The sequence below is a fragment of the Podarcis liolepis genome, assembly GCF_965112155.1.
Source record: "Podarcis liolepis genome assembly, chromosome: 3".
Taxonomy (NCBI): Eukaryota; Metazoa; Chordata; class Lepidosauria; order Squamata; family Lacertidae; genus Podarcis; species Podarcis liolepis.
The window spans coordinates 57,678,805-57,700,666 of record NC_139557.1 but is presented as its reverse complement, the minus strand read 5'-3'; the positions used below and the strand labels follow the sequence as shown (position 1 = coordinate 57,700,666).

At 39.3% G+C, this 21,862-nt stretch overlaps 1 protein-coding gene across 1 annotated transcript in view; it reads left to right on the top strand.

The window, feature by feature from the left end:
• Positions 1-21,862, top strand: part of TRDN (triadin) — a 169,204-nt gene that overhangs the window by 6,538 nt on the left and 140,804 nt on the right. Inside the window, exons 2-3 of the mRNA XM_083497781.1 lie at positions 13,939-14,142; positions 18,934-18,987. Coding sequence (XP_083353907.1) covers positions 13,939-14,142; positions 18,934-18,987 — 258 coding nt within the window. The remainder of the gene's footprint in view (positions 1-13,938; positions 14,143-18,933; positions 18,988-21,862) is intronic.

Genomic DNA, 21,862 nt, shown 5'->3' with positions numbered 1-21,862 from the left:
ATGTCAAGGGAATAAACAACTATCTGACGTTTAGAAGACATCTGAAGGCAGCCCTGTTTAGGGAAGTTTTTAATGACTGATGTTTTAATGTACCTTTAATCTTTTGTTAGAAGCCACCCAGAGTGGCTGGGGAAACCTGGCCAGACGGGCGGGGTATAAATAATATTTTACTACTACTACTACTACTACTACTACTACTATTTATTTTATGCATTGTGGTGCATAAATGGGATATAATGTCTTTGTCATTGATACAGGAAAGTAATTCATCATTCATTTTAATGCTGCTGCAATACCACAATAGTGTTGCCACAGGCATAAAACAAAACAAATCAAGAGATGGGTAAAGTCTTACACTAGATCTTGCCTATAGTCTCTGGGGTATTCAGAAATGTAACTGACATATGCTTAGACATTTAATGCAATCTAATAGTTCTCAGCAATCAGCAAGTCAGACGTTGAGTGGAGGGAGTCATTAAAATAGACTTCTTAATCCACCCAACTTCTAATTTGAGATCTTTGGCTCATAGAAATCATCATGATGAGGATGGGTCAGTTTTGTAAAATTGTGGACTGACACATTCTCTGGAGCTCCCCTCTCTCATGGGGCACAGACAGTTTTACATCAGCAGCAGCTGCAGTTGCCCCTGGAGGGAAAATACTGCAGAATATATCTGTGATGGGAGTTAAGCTTTGGCTTGGTATAGATAGAAGATTAAGGCATAGGACAGATTGGTTTAGTTTAGTTTAGGCATTTATTTGTCTGTCTATATCTAGCCTTTCTGGTGACCAGTCTTCAAGGCATCATACAAGCATTATAGGACAAAGAAATCGAAAAATTAAAATCAATAGAATAGAAACAACAAGAATCATACCAGCAGATAAAATTAAACAAAGCATTTCTGTAGTGGTGTCGTAGCTCAGCAGTAGATCATCAGCAGAACATCCCAGATTTGGTCCCCAGCTTCTCCAGATATAGCTGGGAGAGAACCCTGTCTGAAATCTGGTGAGATGCTGCAAGTCAGTATTGACAGTATTGAGCTAGGTAGACCCATGGTCTGATTCAGTATAAGGTAGCTTCATACATCCTGCCAAAGGTTTGAGAGAGAAAAGAATTGTTTTCCTCTTCGTTGTAGAAGAAATTAAAGTAGGTATCTGTGTGGATGTGCTTGGAAATTGTGTTCTAGAGTCTGGGGGCCATCACAGGAAAGGCCCTGTTCTTGTAAGTGCCCATCTACTACCCCCAGAAGGTGGTGAAACCTACAGACATGCCGCAGTTGAACATCTTTGCAAATGAGCAAGTTCAGACTGGTGCAGGCTACCCTTAAGATATTCTGGTCCCAGTGTGTTTAGAGCTCTTTAGGTTAAAACCATCTCTTTGAATTAGTCCCAGGGTAGGAGAGGGGAACTGGCAGTGAATTAAGGTTTTTAACTATTACCTACTGTATCTTGAACCAGTTCAATTTTTTCCCCATAGGAAGCCCCATACGCAGTGGCATGTGAGAAAGTGTGTGTGGAGCAGCAGCAGTGCCCTCTGGACAGCCACGGTGCTGCACTTGCCCTGATGGGTTGGGTCCAAGTGGTGGCGAGGTCCAGATAGCTTTGCGTTGGGGCAATGCACACCTCTGAGGTTGCCACTGACTTGTAGCTCTCCCAGCCTCACCACTGTTTTTCTTACTGAGTATGGTGCTGGTGTTGGGAGATGTTTGCTGCTCCACTCTTCTCAAGTGCCGCCACTGCTACACTCATTGTAACGATCTGTCCTGGACATTACGAAGGCATGGACCAATTCCCCCCTCCCACTCAACAGCAATTCATTACCAAAGTGCTGCTGCTGTTTGTTTTTTCCCTTTGTCTTGTAAAGAGCAAAACAAAAACGTGTTACTTTATTTGATTTTTAAGAGGATCTGCTGACAGTGACAACAACAATTTTATCAACTAAAAATTCTTTTGATGTTGAAAGCTGCCTTAAGGGAAAACACACACATAAACGCATGCAGATTTGATTTCTAGGGGTTTACAAAATCATATTTAGTTAGCATAAATTTATTTAAGGTAACTCTTTCTGTGATTATTCAAGGCAGTGATGTGTTGGGGTGTCTTTCCTCATTAAAGCTGATTAAAAAAATGTTCCTCGCAAAATTATATTTGCCATACCTTTGCTTGTCAGCTTGAATAAGCTAATGCATTTGGCAGTGGGAGGCAATAAAAGCATGTGTATCTAAACCTATAAACAACTAAGTGATGGGGAAATTGTAATTTCTTGTTCCTACCTACTCAACTGTATTTTAAAATATATTTTTTAATTTTGTACAAGTGCCATACAAGCGCAATGTCATAAGGAAGAGGCAAGGCAAAGCAGAGCATAGGGTGTGGAGGAAAGCAGTCATATCACAGAGTCAAATTATGGTTTACAATAAAAAATACTAGGGGAGGGGAAGTGAGGATATGCTTCTTTTGTTTTGAAGAAAAAGTCACAGGGGTCTAATCCAGAACACGCTATGGATCTGGATCAGGGCCCATGCCTTACAGTTACAATCTTCCCATTGTTTGAAATCATTCGGCTTCTTTTTCAAGACTGAGCAAACATTACTCATTCTTTTAAGATGGATATGCAACTAAACCCCTTATATCTGGTTTTTCTTCTGCCAATCTGCACAACCAGACTTTGTAATCCCCTCAGACATTATCTGCAAATCAAATTGGTAATGAATTGTTCATTATTATTTTGGTCTGCTGATTGCGTGGTTTTCTTTAAATTGTTCAATCAAGGAGCAACTAAATAATAAGCTATGAAATCTGGATACACATTATGAACTGCTCTGAATTTTCTGAAGATCATACATTACAGAAATAGGTATATGGTTTCTATGAGGACATATAAGTTGTGCAATTTACAGTTACCCAATTTGTGATGAGAGCAGCATATAATTAAGTTGAAAGAGCTAATTACACCTGTGTTAAGTATGCAAGAGCTGGCATGACCTTTTGAGTGAAACATATCATGGCTATTTTCAACATATAATGTGTCTCCACCAATGTATGTATTTTATGTAAACATAAGACAACTCGCTGCATAACATGTTACACATATATGACCTGGTCTTTATGAACAATTTCTTAAACAGAGATACAGTGATACCTCGGGTTAAGAACTTAATTCGTTCTGGAGGTCTGTTCTTAACTTGAAACTGTTCTTAACTTGAGGTACCACTTTAGCTAATGGGGCCTCCCTCTGCCACTGCGCTGCCAGAGAACGATTTCTGTTCTCATCCTGAAGCAAAGTTCTTAAGCCGAGGTACTATTTCTGGGTTAGCGGAGTCTGTAACCTGAAGCATCTGTAACATTAAGCGTCTGTAACCTGAGGTACCTCTGTACATTCTGTTTGCAAATATTTCTCTCTGGCTTTTTATCCATTTAAGTTATGTTCTTTAGATTAGCTGCACTTTATTTTACAATTTTCTCTTCTAAGAATAGGAGTAATGAATATTGTTATCATTAATTTCTTATTTGCCTTTCATGGTGAGGTCCCAGGGTACGTTACATCAATTAAAAAAGACATTAAAAGTGGGCAAAACCGATTACAATCAAGAAGATAAGGTGGGTCCAAAAATAAATATCTCAGGTGTAAAAGGCCAGGATAATGAGGTACATCTTCAGCATCTGACAAAATGAACATTGTGAAGATGCTCTGCAGAGAAGGAATTCCACAGCTAAGGTGCTACCATAGAGAATGTTTTTTCTTGGCTTGTACCCCCCCCCCAAATGTCTGAGAGTGGTAAAACTACTATAAGGGCCCCCACTGCTGATCTTAACACTCAAGGGGGTCTATAGGAAATATGCAATGATTCAGTCTTCTTACTTACCAGTAATCCCTATTCTCAAGTGGCCTTTCAATCCCTATATTTCTTCCATGCTTAATATGGAATCCAACTGTGAAAGTCCACATTCAATCTGCCACCCCTCTTTCTCTTCATTTCTGGGTGGAGCTAAGTGAGTCTATTTAAGTGCTTTAGCTCAAATGGCCAGAGAATCAATGTTTCATTATTTTATACTTTAATTTGCATTGGATTCAGGTGACATTTCTGGAGAATATGCAGATAGTGGATGGTTTTCCATATATTTAGAAGCTCATTGTAATTTCAGGACTATGGCTCGTTAATTTTATGGCAAAACAGGAGTACTCTTGTGAACTGAATCTCTGATTATTTTGCTTTGTGGATATGATAGCCCATATTACTGTTAATTTATTTTATACCACACATATAAAGCTCTTCATTTTGCTACAAAATTATCTGGGTTGGATTTAGCCCATAATTATTTTACTTTTGAAGAAATAAGAAAGAAAAGAAAGAAGTAAACTGTAAAATCTGTAATGCAACAGTCAGTTGTGAGAGGCTAAAACAGTATTGTGAAACCCAGTTTCAATAAAACTGGAAGTACACATTTTTTATGATTATTGCTTATCTAATTAATGTCAAAGTCCAGCACTATTTATATAGCAGGAAAGGAAATGAATAAAGAAAGGTGACATGATGAATGACCACAATCCAGTAGGCTGTGAAATGCAGAGGTGTACGTTGAATAAATAAGTAGATTTTTGATTCTTATTATAAATATCAAACAGACTGATTAAGATCTGAATAATATTATCAGGCTGGTGAAGTTATTATTATGAAAGTTTTGTGCTAGTAATAAGGAAACTTTGGAAGAGTATTTTCAACTTAGCTAGGATAACAGCAGGTTATTTTAAGTTCAAAAAGGCAAAGTTTTGGAAACTTTCATCTTGTCCACTATAACTGAGTAGGCAAAATTGCTTTGGTGGATTCAAGAATGAATCAGTTCTGTTTCATCCCTGAAGAACAGAGTGGATGTTGGGGGGAGGAATTCAATTTCATTTGCTTTTTAATGAGGACCTGCTTACTTCTTAACCAATGCGTGAAAGAAAACAGTTATTGCTCAGAATCTGCACTTTGCTGAATTTTGCAATACAGTCCTCCAACAAGAAACTGTTTATATGTGGGTGAAAGCATGTGTAGAAGTGCATATTTTAGTGAACGTAACATACAAAAATGCATTCTGTTAGGAAAAGTTGCTTACAAATATGTATGTTGGTAAAAACTGCATACAAAAATATATATATTAAGAGAAATTATCACAAAAATGCTGACAAATTTTCACGAGTACTAAAAAACTTAATAAATAAAAGCAAACCACAAATTTCTTCAGAGATGTGAAGAACTGAAAAAATAGGAAATGTGGAGAAACCAAAACTGACAGATTCATCCATGTAGTCTAACTAGAATGCTGACTCTCCTTTTTCATTTCATAATCAACTATATACTGGCATCTAAACTGGAGATGGGGAATCTTCTGCCCTCCACTTTGACTGGACTGTAACTTCTGTTAACCCTTACCATTGGCCCTGCTGGCTGGGTCTGTTGGAAGTTTGAATAATGTGGCCACTGCCATTTAACACTGCTGTTTCTGGATTCATGAGCCTCTTTTCATTTTACCACAGGCTTCTAGAATTTCTTTCTCTCTCTTCCCCCTGTATAGCCCTGCTTTCTATCCATCCAAAAGTTCAAAAATGCTTTGCTCTCTTAAACCTACACAGTAGTTCATGCTGCTGAAGAGAAAAGGTGCTATTAAGAATACTTGGACCAGCTACTGTTAATCCTGCTGATCTTGTGGTCTTTGCAGAGATTACCTGCCAAAGGTGATGTAGCTACAGATGACATAGACTGTGTACATAGTATCCCGCTAAAACCTGCTATTATGTTCTTTTAAGTATTTGAAACCTAGGTTTTAGGACTTTGCTCTCTTCACAGTCATTTAAAGCAGAAATGATTGTGTGGGACTATACAATACACTCACAATTGTGCGAGAGTGTTTTGACAGGATCAACAATAGCGTCTGAAGACTTTTTGATGCTAATCCCCTTTCCCTAGTTGTAGTGATTGAATAAAGCTGGAGCGCATAAAAAGCCCTTACATAAAATCCTACGGTTGCATAAAAAGAGGGGTCCAAATGTCTTCATAGGTACAGTATTCATCTTCATATACATTCACAATAAACTGAGCGTGCTTTTTAAAATTCTCCTTTGAATGCGCCATGAAATTACTACTCCAATCGTTTTAAGGAAAAAAAGTCTTCCAGATCACTTTTTCCCGTGGTATGCTTGCCATCTGGAAGTTATAGATGAGGTTTAGAAATATGTGACTGTGCTCTTATAGATTAGAGAGTTAATGCCAGTTATTTTTTCTTAGCCTTATCAACCTCATGGGATTTAAAGTTTTTTTAGACAGGGGGAAGAAGTACCATATATGTGGCCTTAAGCTCCTGGTGGAGGTATTGGCTAAAATGCTTTAAAATAATTTTCCAGAGAGGTGTTTTGTGTTAAGTCTCTTGCAGCAAAAATGATCTAAAGGTGTTGTGGCACCTTAAAGTCTAGCACATTTATTAAGGCATAACCTTTTATGGACTCAAGCCCATGTATCTGGCAAAGTTGGCTCGAGTCCATGAAAGCTTAGGCCATACTAAGGATTGTGTGCAACATAGCACTAAGGAGATCATTCCATCAGTGCAAGTGTTTCTCCTCTCTGAAAATTATCTTATTACACTTTTGCTCTCTCTATACTCAGTGTTCTGGGGGTCCCCTTGACCACCTGAAGCTGATTATGGGGCACGTGTGGGGAGGAGTGGAGAGAAAGTCCCCTTGCACTAGCAAGAATTTTGCTGGCTATAAATAAATATATTTAGATATGGGATGCTTCTATTTCATGCTAGGAAACAGGACATCAATTAGATATTTCCTATATTCTTCAGATCAGGGATGAGCAGATTTTAAGCTTTTGAAAACTACTTTGCTTTTTATTACAATGCTGATGTCCACTAACCAGAACCAGGTGTAAAATAGTGGTTGGGGGTGTTGGGTGGATGTGCAGTTAGCATTAAGACAGAGAATGCCTCTGAACACATGCAGAAATTCTTTTTGGTACCAGAATCAGCACACAGTCATTTTATCACAAAAACCCATTATTGGTCTCCCCACTACTGCCTTTCTTCATCTTCAGACTAATTAGGAATACAGCAAACAAACATTGTTTTGTAGTTGCTATTGTTACATATTTGGGAGTCAGAAATCCTTGACGATCTACTGTGCATTATACTGAGATCTACCATTAGAGCCTCATCAGTTTTCTGCCTGCCCCCGCTATAATGCGGACATAGCTATCAAGTTTTGGAAATCTCTGGTTTTTGATGCTTTTTATTTTGTAAGGATATGAATGCACTATGGAGCCATTGAAAAATATTCTGTTTAGGAGAAAAGAAAAGTACATTCACACAGTTTACATTTTTGGCCTTTTATTAAACATATTTGCATTAAAATAGTATACTGCTTTTAAACAAAAACAAAAACCAGATGTCCCCACTGCTTCATTCTCAGTTAAAGTAACCATAATCCTCACAATATATTGATGTGAAAATGATTATGATATCACAAAGGCAGGATTATGACTCCAGGTGGATGTAAGCAGCAGGAGCTGATGAACTCTTTAGAAAGAGAGATCTTGTTTTCATGCAAATGCCTTTTAAAAATAAAGAAGACAGAGGCAATAAGCAGATCAGAAACTGTTTCTAAAGAGTGTTGTCTGTAGTCCCCTGCCTTTAAAAGCTCAGTTCTCAAATTTCTTCTGTGTAGGATTTTCCCATGCAAAGCCCTATTAGGCCTTTATGTAGGAAAGATGGTTTTGTGTATAATTTTACATGACAACTTGTACATTCAATTGTTAAGTGCAATTTTCTATTTAATCCGGCAGTAGATAAAACCATATTCTGAATTGCCCCTCATCTTGGAAGCATAATACATATTCCTCTGCCAGTGGCGTAGCGTGGGGGGTGCAGGGGGGGCCGGCCGCACCGGGCGCAACATCGGGGGGGGCACTCGTACTCGCAGCTCTCTGCCCCTACCTGGCTACCACGGATTAGGGGGTGCAAATTACTTGCCTTGCCCCGGGTGCTGACAACCCACGCTACACCACTGTCCTCTGCAGGCATTAGTATGACCATGTGAAGCTGCCATATACAACACACAACCTAGTATTGTCTACTTTATTCTAATGGGCAATCGTTGCCAAAAGGTTTTCCCAACCACATTTCCTCAGGTCCTTTTAATTATGGGCACTTGGAGCTTATGGCTCACCCCCTTATTTGCAAAGACCCTCATGCAGCACAGGATTACACTAATGTTTTGTTGTACAGTGGGCAATGCACATTCAGGAACATGAAATTTAAATTCTCAGACCTGAAACTTTGGTTCTCTGCTGATTGAAAACTTTTTGATCCAGCAGAAACTTCCATCAATGGAAAAGGAAGGGGGGTAACTTTTGCATGCCCAGAAGATGTGAGCCTGCCGACCTGCTCTGTGCAATGTAACTGAATGACTGCTCATGACAACAATCCTTTGGTTCAAATTAGGCCACAATTTTATTGATTACAGATGTAAGGCGTTTGGGCTTAGGCGTTGGGTATATAACCCGTATCAACCAGCCCACCTGCTGGATGGTTCTCCCAGAGGTTGAACCAGTGGCGAGGAAATCCAAGACATACATTAAATAGGTACTACCCCATGTGGTTTGCCTTTTGAAGGGATGTTATGACCCTAGTCCCTGTCTGGGCATTTGGAGAGGAGAACTTATTCCAGGATCCCTTTAATAGAATACCTCATTCCCTTGGAGATGCAGGCAGAGGTTTACAACCTCCCCTTCAACCATGACTAAGGCTTCACCCAATGCCCTACCCACTAAAGTTGTGACAGTTGCTATGAGGTAGGCAAAAAGCCCAGGTTGGCAGATTTACCTGAAGGAAAAATTCTTCCCTGGCCCAAAATAATAGCAACCGATTATAATCTGTAGCAAGGTAAAAACAAAACAAAACCGCTAGCCCCAATGATAGATAGGTGCAAGCCTGACTACAGGGAGGATGTATGGAAGATGTGATGGAAGGTGAGCTGAGTTTTCCCTTTTGTTCCCTGGGAACAGAGTGGAGTCCTTGTGAGAACTCCACTCTGTCTCCAGATGGATGAGATTTACTTCCCCACCTGACAAAATGATATATATTTTCCCAGTGATTATATCCTTATGACAGCAAGTTATCGTCCTGGTGAATGGTATAACTTCCTCAGCATTAGCAAGTTACCATCTTGGTAAATGGTCATCTGTATTTATTCTGAAAATCAACCCCCAGAGCACACCCTGCATTTGAAGACCACAAGGGGAAACTTGCAGTGATGAGCAAGCCAGTACACTGCGAGCTCCAGATAAATACATAACACCTTTCATAATTCAGCTGAAGTCTAGCACTGTGCTACCGGCAGAACAATTAATCCAACGCTGTTTTTAGTAACTAATAATAGCTTTTAGTGTGATGACTTCACAACAGTTGGTACCAATAAACAAGGATGTGTGTTGTAGAAATCATTTGTAGCCCTGTGCACAAGGTTACATCTTTTTATATATATATAAAAAAATACTCATCTAAAGATGCTGTTTGTTATGAGGGCAACAGGAGTATCCTACCATACCAAATAACAGTTTCGATGAAGGGAGCTTTTTGTTGAGACTGAGGCACAGGAGGAAAGAATTGAATTATCCCCAGTACTCCCTTTTTTATGTTTGAAGAACAATCATGCAAGCAATGTAATTCAGACTTGATTCACCTCTCCGCCTAGCAAGCACCTTTGCTCTTCAACCTCTTGTGTCTTGAAGTGAAGCTGGAAAAGCTGCACACCATATGGATATTCCATGGGAGAAATATGGGGAGTCAGGTGAGTTTACTTAGGAATGAAATGATTTGCCCCTTTCTGTACCTTTATTTTCTATGGGCTTGAAACTCCAAAATTTGGTGGTGCTGCGAATCAGATCAGGAGAATTTCAGAAAAACACTAGATTTTCCTGCTTAGCTTCCTAATGTTTAATATAAGATGTGGCTCCTGTAGATTTTTCAAACCGTTAGTTATTTCGTTTAGGTAATGCTATATACCGGCATCAATGGACCTATATAACTGTTATATAGTAGCAGCCATTGTAGCAGCAGCAGAAGAAGAATGTGTTATGCACACTCACCTCTCGTAATCACCAACATTCAACTTTTGAATGCGTAATGTTACTGATTTGTAATTTTGCATTGTGTAGTAGATCTTAATAACTGTTTGTTACTCAGCAGAGTTTCCTTCCTGGTGCAATTTGACTGAAGCAAAATTATGCTTAGGGACATGGAATAAGAGATGTATTTAAAATGGAAAAGAAAAAGAAATATGCATATGGATTGTATCTAAGTATATGAGACAGTATTCATGAACCAAATGCATCATTCATAAATAAGACCACATTTCATGTAAGTGGCAAAAGCTATGTAGCATGCCAATCTTGTTCGGCTTACACGACATCACAAGTTAGAAATCTTGAGTGTAAAACAAATCACTTGATCAGCATTGGGATGTTTGAAAGGAATGTGAGATGAAAAGAGGACAAAGAACAAGGGAAATTGTGTACAAAAGCAAAATGGGTTAGAACTGCAGAGCTGACAAGGAGGCCAATTAGAATAGCTTTTGTCAGCTCTGAAAACCATTAGAATCTTCTGTGGTGAGACTGAGGGAGTCTGTGATCTTCATAAATGATTGTAAGGACAATAGCTCCAATTGTGAAGATTGACTTCCAATCCATGACTGTGGGCCTTCAAGGTGTCTTGATCCTCCTGGATACCTGTCAGTCAAAACTGAATGCCTAGGCTTGGTGCAAGACCAGCAGGCATCTGCTGCCAATAGAGGGCATTGTAATGATCCCTTTGGTATCCAAAGAAACCTTGCCTACCTTTCCCATAGACTCCACCTTACAGCACCTATTGGAAGCACACACTGCTACTGTCCCAATATGTACCAAGTTGTACTCTCCCCGCCCCCTAGTATAGCAGGCATGTTGAAATACTGAGCTGAACAGAGAATCAAATTATTTTCATGAGGACTTGAGCCTTGCTAGGGCTTCTTAACCCTAGGATGCATGCTAAATTCTTTTATTTACACAAAGAGGTCAAGATACTTCCTTAGATGTGAAAATAGGTTTCTACAACTGCAGCACCACTACCTTTTCCTTCACTCCCAACCTGCTAGCCACTTCAAAAATTCAGCCCAGAAGAGCCATGGATTCTAACAGTACTGTACTCATAGCAAACATTTCTAGAAAAGTAAATTCACATTTTATCCTGTAAAATTGTGGAGGGATTTGATAGTGAAGCATTCCATAAGCATCTCACCTTCTAATATAAGAAAGTCAAGTGCTTCCAAGATTTTAGCTCTGAGGGTAATAGGCAATCTGTGAAAATAGCACTTGAATTCTAATGGGACACCATCTTCGTCATTTTCCCTCTGTACCCAACCTTACAATCTTTTGAATGCGGAATTTGTTTTAGTACTATATTTTTGCAGACTATTAAATGGTAGTGCATTAATCCGCATGTAAAAACATACAATCACTAGGGCATTCCTAAAATGGATCACTAGGAAAGTGTGAATTCTTGGGCTTTCTGTAGCTTTGAAAACAATTGTTGTTGGGTTGATTACTTCTTTATCAATATGAAGATAGTTAATCTTCCTTGGCATCTTTTAAAGCCAGGAATAAAAGCTTTGGAAGAATCCAAAACATTTTTAGAGAGACCGCAAAAGTCTCTATCCGGGTAACGCTGACATCATTGTGTAACCAATCAGCCATACATTTAAAGCACTTATATACCACTTTATTAATAGACATGGCTTCTTCCAAAGAATCCCAGAGTTCTTGGTGAAGAAGATTGTTAAACTGCTCTGAGAATTGTAGCTCTGTGAGGGGGTGTCCTAAAACACCTCTGCATCCTTAACAAACTACAGCTCCCAGGATCCTTTAGGGGAAGGCATCATCTAAAGTGGTATAAGAGTGCCTTAAATATATGGCGCAGCTGTGGCTCACAGAGGGCAAAAGAAATCATTCAGAGTGAGGACAATGCCTATTTAAGAAGCTTTGCCATCAAGTCACATAGCCGGATCTGATTGGATGCAGCTTTGGTGCCTTACTGGTCTTCAAACTGGTCATTATCCTGGCAACAGCGACAACATTTAGCCAATCAGAGCTACACAGAGGCTCACAATGGACTGCTGGCATTGCCAACTGAATGGAGAACTGATGCAGACCGTGTGGATGTATATAGGCATCACCACTCCCGTTACAAAAAGCAAAAAGGTGGGGTTGGGGTAGTTAGAGTAGAGAAAAACATGTGAAAGTACCCTTCTGCTTGTTGCTTTTAAGTATTTTAATTTTAGCACCATGGAATATTATATAATGAAACCAGAGACTACCGCACTCTTGAACTGTGTGCAGAATATAGTGTTCTTAACTGCTAAAATGGAAGTATGCTAAATACTAGTATGTCATAAAGATGTAGCTATCACTTAGCCAGCTGACAGGTGGCGATGGCTTTTTTGAAATTGGCATATGGCATTACCTTACTATATTTTGCTGAAATCTAGCCTTGAGCTTCAGTTTAGCTAGCTCTCATATTTTGGAAGAAGTTAGGTGGTTACCAGTTAGATAGACGTGTTGTGATTTTTAAAATTATTATTCCAAGAGTCTGGAGGTTCATTTAAATGTATAACTTTAGATTTGTATATGTTTAGAGAAGTAGTGTGATGAGACAAATAAAGCATTGGACTTGGACCAGGGAGACTTGAGTAGAAATTTCTGCCATGATGGTTGCTGGGTGACATTGAGCCGATCTTTCTCTTTCATACAAACCTTACTTCAATGAGCTGTTGTGAAGATACAAGTGTGTAATGCAGTCCACAATACACTGAGCTCCTTAGAGAAAAGGCAGGGTCCAATTTTTAAAAAGTCAAAAATAAAGTTGATGTGTAGCCTTCATTTGGTATTATTTCATTTGCATCATGAACATTTTATGACTTTTTGGGGGGGGTATCCAGTGGCGTAGCGTGGGTTGTCAGCACCCGGGGCAAGGCAAGTAATTTGCGCCCCCTAACCCATGGATTTGCGCCCCCTAACCCTAACCCCCAGATGTTGCGCCCGGTGCGGCCGCCCCCCCCCTGCACCCCCACGCTACGCCACTGGGGGTATCAAAGTCTGTTGAGGGTTTTAGTTAAATACAAGGGTCAAGGGGCAATTAAGACATCTTCCCCATGTTAAATTTATTTTCTGTGGAAGTAATGTGATGGAACACAGCAGCTGTGTCAGCGTGTTATAAGAATTCAGTTATCTTTGCACTTACTTACATAATAGCATGCTGTTAGATTGCCCATTTGTAAGTTAAATACTTACTGCTTCTGATCAGTGCTTAATTTCTTAAACTATAGTAGAATCTGGAGAAATGCCAGGACTTGAAAGGTGCCAGGCAATCATGCCCTACAGCTTATGAACCCTAGACTTCAGGCAGTGGCTCTATTTTTTATATACCGTTATTTCTTTTCCTGACAGTGTGTGTAGGGTTTTGTCATGGCCTTTGGCTTGTACAATAAAATTTATTTTGGTTTAATTTGAACCTTAGCCCCAATATTCCTAAATGTAGAGACTAGAGCAGATGTTGTTAATTTGTGGCAAGACAGAGAACATGTGTTCATGCTCAAAAGCCTTCTACCTGTTCTGGAACTGAAGGCAGTTTCCAGGACTAAGCCATGGTGATCCAGTCCTTCAAACAAGCTCTGCTATAGATATATGCAATTTGAATTTTCTTCTCTTGATTCCATCCACAGCTTTGTTATTGTTGAGCTCTGAGAGCAAAATCTCATTTTTTTTATTGTGCCTTAAATTCTACAAATGTATAAATGTTTCCTTAATGCTGGGAGGTGCAACCGTCAAGACTTGTGCATTTATATAATCTCTTTTACCTGTTTCTTAGGACCTGTGTCCACCACTACAGTGATAGACAACAAGAATGGAACAGTCCCCATGCCACATGTGAAAGTGTCCAAGAAAGTTTCAGAAGAATTTGCCACCACGTTCAGCTCACCAGCAGCATGGCTACTTGTCGCTGCACTCATTGTTACCTGGTCAGCTGTGGCCATTGTCATGTTCGACTTAGTAGATTACAAAACCCTGGCAGGTGAGACTCGTATATCTTACAAAATGTAAGGTAATCACTTTCAAAGTAGATACAGTTTGTAAGGTCCTTCTGAGAGCCACTAAATGACTGCTATTTCCAAGCTAAGTGTGGGAGTGAACAATTGAAAATAGTATATTGTCTAATTTTAAAAGATTCAGTACAGTTAGCTGGTATTTATATCCAGAGGTTGCCATTATATTGACATCACGAATGTTATTTTAGGTCTGCAAATGTAGATGATTAGTGGTTAACATGGTGTCCTGGGGAAAGTGGGAGGTACAAGCTTTCCCCTAGAATATTCCCATCAGTTTATTGTACAATACTGTAGATGTTAGCTTCTGCATTCCCAGTGATGGGGTACTACAGTGTCAGGCAAGACAGAGAGATAAGAAATAAGTTATAAACAGTCTAGAGCAGAAAACATTATGCTATATATGTTTCTCATAGGTTGTTTCAAAGAATTTGTGTATGTGTGTATGTACACACACACACACACACACACACACACCTGTTGAATTATTTTTCTTTGTGAGATGATGTCAGCAGATTATTCCCTTAAATGTTAATCTGATCAAACCCTTTGATTTTCTCAGGGGTTTTTCAAATGTAGAAGGTTTGTGTTCTTCATGTACTTAAATGGAATTCAATAAGCAAGATATGGGATAGCTCTAATGGTCTACTCAATTTAATAGGTTCATATAAGATACACTGGTCTTCTTTTAAATACCATTAATGATGTAAGTCTTTCAAAATATTAATTAGGTGAAACACTGTATATTCATTTCAGGCAGGCAGGCGAGCTCTACTAAAATGCTTCTGAGTACTCACTCTATTGAAATGCTTTAAATATCTTTCATGTCTGACAGAAATTAGTCTAAAAGGATTCACACATACAATAGCTTGCCATTATTAGGGAATTAGATTGTATCTAATAAATAAATATGTCTGCATAAAGTACCCTCATTTGTACAGTTATTTTAATTGCACTCAATATACTGATATCTTCACATATAATTGAAAAAAAAATCAATTATTAAACAAATCTTTGCAATCCATCCAAAGCCAGTTAAAATATGACTCTTCTAATTATTTAACAATCACAGAAATGAACTGAAGACCAAGGTTTAATCCACTGTGCTCTCATTAAAATTAGAAAATTAAGCAAAAAATTTGCACAGACCAATCTGTTAGTCATTTACATGCTTCCATATGAGCACTCATTAGGGCTGTGCTGAACTATTGTGAATTTCTAGATTTGTTTTGAAATTTGCATACTCATCAAGGGATGACCTTTCTTCAAACAGCTAAACAAATGACACCCAAGTCAAAAGTCATGGCCGAAGAACAAGATGGAAGGAGGAGAGGAGGTTCTGCCAAGTCTGCCATAGTAGATAAGAAGCTGCTGCCAGCAATGCTCCCGTTTGTGGAGAGATAGACCTCCCCTCAGCCAGATAGACTGGAGTACCAGAGGCTTTGCATTCATGGGATCAAAACCCCCACAAATCCCTCACAGGGCCCTCAAATTTACCTTCACAACTTAGCAGTTCTTCAGATGCAATGATGGCTCTGCCATTCAGGTTGTCTTTAGCCTCTCATGAGGATTGTTTTGTAAGCTTCACCCAACTGAATGATATCCATTGTGTAAGACACCTGTCCCGTCCCGTCCCCCCACATCCTGCCATGGCCATGTGACTTCAGGTATGGCTGGATATGGAGCTTGCATCAGATTCCCCATAGCCAGAAAAAGGACTTTCTTCTAGCTCTAGTTCAGTCAGGTTGGCAGCTTCTCCAGCCACTGTCAGGCCAGGATTGTACAGATCCCTTCATCCAAAAGTTTGGGAACATCTGTGAGCTGGGGTGGGCTAAATCAAGCCTGCACATTTCTCTAATTTCTCATTATAAATCAGATTTTAGGGGCTTTTGTCTTTTGTTTCCAGGACTAGAAAGAGAAACAGAGAAAAGTATATTGGTAGGTGGCAGAAGGTGGCTTTTAAAAAAGCTTTGTATTAATATGATATAAATGGAGAATTCAGGCAAACTGTTTGACACATATGCGGTGCATTCTTGAATGGAACAAAACTGACTAGACTTGCATCGAGTGGTGATGTGGTAGAATCTAAAACAAAATTGCTTTGTGACAAAATGCAAAATAGCAATATGAAATGCTCATGTTGAGATCCTCTTATGGATTTTGAGCAACGTGTGTGTTGTACTTCAAACTATGAAGCCCCAGTGTGTGGCTCTACCTCTTACCAGTTCAGTAACTAAAAACATGTAAGATTTTATTTTAAAATAATTCGAGCAGCAATCCTAAGCACACCAACTAGGGCAGGAAAAGCCAGTGTGTTGCCCTCAAGATGTTTTGGACTACAGCTCCCATCAGTCCCGGCTAACATAGCCAATGGTCAGGGATAATGGGAGTTGTAGTCCACAGTGTCTGGCGGTTATCATTTGGGCTACCTGTGGACTAGGCCCACTAAATGCAATGGAGTTTAATTCCAGGTAAACCTGCTTAAGATTGTGCTACTTGGGAAGAAAAAGTGAGACAAATAATTCAGAGTTAGAGAAGTGTATTTTGTGTGGCTGTTTCCTTTGGGAATATACAATCATTTTTGCTGTCACGTTTTGGACCAAACCGCAGTCCTTGCAGCAACAGTGATGGAACACCACAGACAAAGAAACAGATTAATCCAATTTGGATATAATAAGCATGAGAACTAGTTTTCAAATCCATCTGGGGTTTCATGAGATTCAGCACTGCTTAATCCTCACAGCAATTTCTAGAAGATAAAGAAAACCTTTGCCCATATTGAATGTGTTTATCAAAGAAAATCGAAGCAAATTCCCAATTTTCTTGCAGCAAATGGGCAGCACAAGCTCTCTAAAGGCAAAATTTTGAATTTTGCCTGATATGGCTCAAATACTATGTCAAACTTGCATTTGACTTGACTTACTGGCAATTAATTGGGGATGGGGGGTGGTATCTACTTATTTTTTTAAAAAAATTAAGAAGTCTGATTTAAATTCAGAAAGAAAGAAAGAAATGGAACTTCTGGCAGATCTAATTCTGACTATGACCAGACATGGATAGCTTAGTTAGTTAGAGTGTAGTGCTGATAATGCCAAAGTTGCAGGTTCAATCCCATTATAGGACAGCTGCATATTCCTGCTTTAGAGGGGGTTTGTTTTTAAAGCGACTCTTTGTTGATTCTGCAGGCATTGTGAACTTTCAAATGCATTTTGAAAGTGAATTTGTCTATTTGTGTTTGTTTCAGCCCCAATCTAGTACTGATAATTGGAGGTAGCAAAGGGACAGATAAAACTTGCTTATATGCTGGACCATCCAGCTATTTTGACAATTAAGAATCTTGAAGGTGCTGGAACTTCAGGTGGAATGATTCTCTTCCTTGGTTCTTTGCCTATTTTCCAAGGTGGCTGGATCTCATGTAGCTAATATGTGGAATGCAGAACTAGCCAGCCTTGAGAATCAGGCAAATAAACTTTTATCCACAAAGCCCTGCATAGACCTGTATTTGCAGATCCAGCTATATAACATGTCATCTTACCTTATTTTATCATATTTTATTTTATTGTATATAACAAAGTTTATATGCAGCTTAATTGTAACAAAACTTCTAAGCGGTTTAGAAGAACTATAAAATGGTCAATTAAAACAGTTTAAATTGACATTAATCATTTAGATCAATTTTTAAAATTTAAAAGCTATTAAAATTAACAGTAAAAGAGATTAAAATTCATCAACATCTATGTCTCTGGAGAGACTTGCCTCAGCAAAAATGTTTTAAGCATGTACTAGAAAGAGTACAGCAAAAGTCTGATGTCAGTAGGCATAGAGATCCAAAGTGTAGCTGCTGCCACACTAAAATAATAATTTCTTTAAACTGTGCACAGAGTATCATGGGGCACCTGTAGTAGTGCCAGTTCCACAGACTGAAGCTATCAAGTAGACACAAAGTGCCCAAGGCAATCTTGTAAGTCAACTGGTCCCAAGCTGTTAAGGAATTTGTACAGCCGTATATCATGTAATATTTCATTCCATAGGAAAATTTGGAAGCATTTCCCTGGCCCAAATCCAGAGGTGGTCTTCTGGTGAAATGTGCAAATATTGTGGAAGATGTTTCCATTGGTCTTCACTTATAACATGTAACAGCTCCAATTACCTTGCAACTGAAGTGAAATACGACTCTGCTTTCCTACGTGTAACAGGCCCTGTTTCTGAATTCCCCATTTCTTCAGTGTATCTTCAAAATTGACCTGGAATTTCTGTAGATTGGAAGTGTAGCATTCCCCAGGAAAATTTAGGGCATAGATAAAACGGCATATATAAAATGTATGTAGCCTTACCCTGGGATTCCCAGTGCAGCAGCTGTTGCTGCCACAGCACCTACAGATACCATCCTTGCTGCCCAGCAAAACTCCTTTTGATTTTTAGGTTTTTTCCCCTCCCTCTGGGTAGCTGGGATCATTTCAAAGTGAAGCACTGGTCCCTATCCCCTATCATATTCATTTCCCAGAATGCCTTTGGGCCCCATAGGTATCCTTGGGATATAAAGATGGTAGATGGCTCCAGGCAGACACTTTGCTTTGCAGTGTTCCTGGATGCCCATAAGTGAGCCCCTAATCCCCACTGCACAGTAATCCTTGGGGGATTGGGGTTGGGAAGGCAGTAGAAGGACTGGGTAGTGGGAAGCCAACAGGGGAGGGGGTTGGGAAGGCAGGTTTAACTTTTCCTCTTCTTACTCTTACTTCATGTGTATTTTGTTCTCATAGGAATACATCAACTTGATATTGACAAAGATGTGGGGAAAGCTGAGATCCCTAGAGGCAAGGAACCCATTTTATTTTTTTTCCACATTTCAAACATATCTGTCATGCTCTTTGATCGTATTGAGTTGCACAATTGCTGCGAAGGGTTTTTGTTTTTGTTTTTCCAAATTACAGGAATTATATAGACACTCCATAATAAACCTGCAGTATACATTGTTGGGAACTAAATGCTCTGAGGTAAAAGGAGTAAATCCGACTCAAGTGCCGATCCACAAAGCAGTTAAGGAAGAACGGGAGGGAGATTTAAGACTTAAATATTAAGCCAATGTAGTCGGATTGAAGAGAATGGAGCTATTAGGACTGGGTCACACATCCATTTATTTATATTTGATAACTGTAAAATTAAATAGGGGCTTGCATGCATGAATGAACCATAGCAAGTCAAGCAGCACAAAGCAAACTTTCATAGCACTTCAAACACAATGCTTGTAAATGGAGTCAATTTGCACACTCAGTGGGAAGTCGTCGTGGAGAGAAAACAAATATTATGTGTACATTTGCGAATTGGCATTAAATCACATTAAATACTTCAGCTTAAGTACACTGTAACTGAGCTCTGAGAATGGTTGAAAAAATCCAGTTCAAATGCTGAACCGAAGACACCTGGGAATTACACGTAAGCTGCTCTCAGTTCATTGGGGGAAAGGGTGGTATAAATATAATTAATAGATAGGGTTTATAAATGCCATCTTCTTATTTTTTTAAAAAAGAAAAGTCATTTTAATGCCCTTGAAAACAACATAGGGCCACTGGTCATGCTTGCTGGGGCTGATGGGAGTTGTAGTTCAGCAACAGCGGGGGGGGGGGAAGGTTCCCCACACCTGACATAGTGTGTTGACGATCTGTGCATTCTATCAAAGGTGATGTATGTGTAGAACTGGGCAGGCTTTTGTGTGTGTGTTTTCTTGTTGGATAAAGTACCATATACACAAAGGTGTGCTATGCACATGGTTTCTGGAGTTGAATCATAGCTATTGAGATCATTTGCAAATGAAGCCTGACACTGGATTTGGAATTAGTGTGTCAGGTTTGCAACATCAGATACCTATCTTAGAAGGGGTGGGGACTGGCTCTCCTCCCATTCCATCAGCCATTTGTTGGGCAGCAAGAAGCCAATTTATTACTGTGCACCCATATCAAACACTGTTCTTAAAACATTATTAAATTCATTATGCCATATTTTATTAGAGTACTTATATGTCATTATTTCTATCATCTATCTATCTATCTATCTATCATCTACCATCAATCTATCTATATCTATCTATCATCTATCTATCTACTTCTTCTTTCAGCATTTTATTTTAACCTTCATTTTCTACCTCTTTTTGAGAACCTTTTATGGTTTTCTTCGAATAACTCACAAATTATGTGGTATATATTTTAATTCATAAGGAGCTTAAGGTGCTGAAGTGGTGGTACTAGTATTTGTTGTGAACATTAGGTATACAGTTAACAAGAAAACATATTTGTATGTGGTTTTCTGAATACTTAGGTATCACAATTGTGAAAAAGAAAATGATAACGGTATGTGCATAATTGCAGAGTTTAATATTGCTCCTCTGCTGGAAATAAGACCAGACTCTTGTGTCTTTAATTTATTACTTATTTCTACTAGTATTAAGACTATTTAATAAGAATATTTCCATACTGCCCAATATCTAACATCCTTTGGGTGGTGAACAAGAAGAGCAATTAAACCATAACTATTAAAGCAAAAATAAAACAACACAAAACTAAAATGTGTAAAAACGGCAGCAGCAAGACCTGTGCTGTGGAGGATCATAAAGTAGGTGCAAGGGGAACCTGTCTAGGGAAGACATTCTAGAAACAAGGTGCCACTGCCACCAAACAGGACCTTAAATGGCGAGGACAGCCTGAGAGGGGCCTCTGCAGATGACCTAAGAGTCCAGGAAGGTGACAGTATTTGAGGTACTGTGGACAAAGCTGTTTAGGGGTTTAAAGAACAGCATAAACACTTTGAAATGAGTCTGGTGTAGGTGGAAAAGTACTAGTTGAATGTTATTCATCAGTCAGCTCCAGTAGCCCAATTTTGAACCAACTAGAAATTCTGAGCTGTTTTTGAAGGAAACCCCAAGTGCAACATATTGCAACAATAGTTTGCATATGGGGGCATTTTGGCAGGTGCCTCCCCAGAGTACGTCCATGGTGTTACAAATGTAAGAAGAGCTGCAGTTGCTGAAGCACTATTTTCTATTGCACTTGGTTACCTTGCTTGAGCAGAATAATAATAATAATAATAATAATAATAATGATTGGTAAGGCTAAAAACTAGAGGTGGGTTTGAAAAGTCAACACTCCTGCTTGAATTCTTGTATGCTGGCAGGCACACAACCAACATTGAGCTGCCTCCCCACTTCAGTTCTGCTTTCACTCCAAGCCCTGCACCATCTGCTACCTTGTGTACCTCTCCCAAGGACAAGGTGATGGGAAGAATAACCATGTTGAAACAGGATGAGATAGCAAGTGATGCAGATACACCCCTCTCCTCCTTCTGATAAGTGATTCTGGCCATGTCTTCTGTTGTTGGGGCATCATTGAGCTGAACTACAATCCCTGTGATCCCCATCTGTAAATGACTTTGCCTTTATAATTTGCTTGAAAGAGGAGAAGCCTTACAGACTTCACCTTTAAAATCATTTCCCACCTGCTACCCCAACCCTTCACCCCATCACTTCTCTTCCTGTCAGTGAATCCCACTACCACCACTTTGGGTGAGTAAATGCATCAATTGGGTGATATGAATGCTCCTTTCAAACACTCTGAACTTCCCTCAAAGGTTTTTGAGCACTCAGTGGGCTTGATTGATTTTCAGGGCAGCCCAAGGCTCCTTGAAGAGCCAGGGGATTTG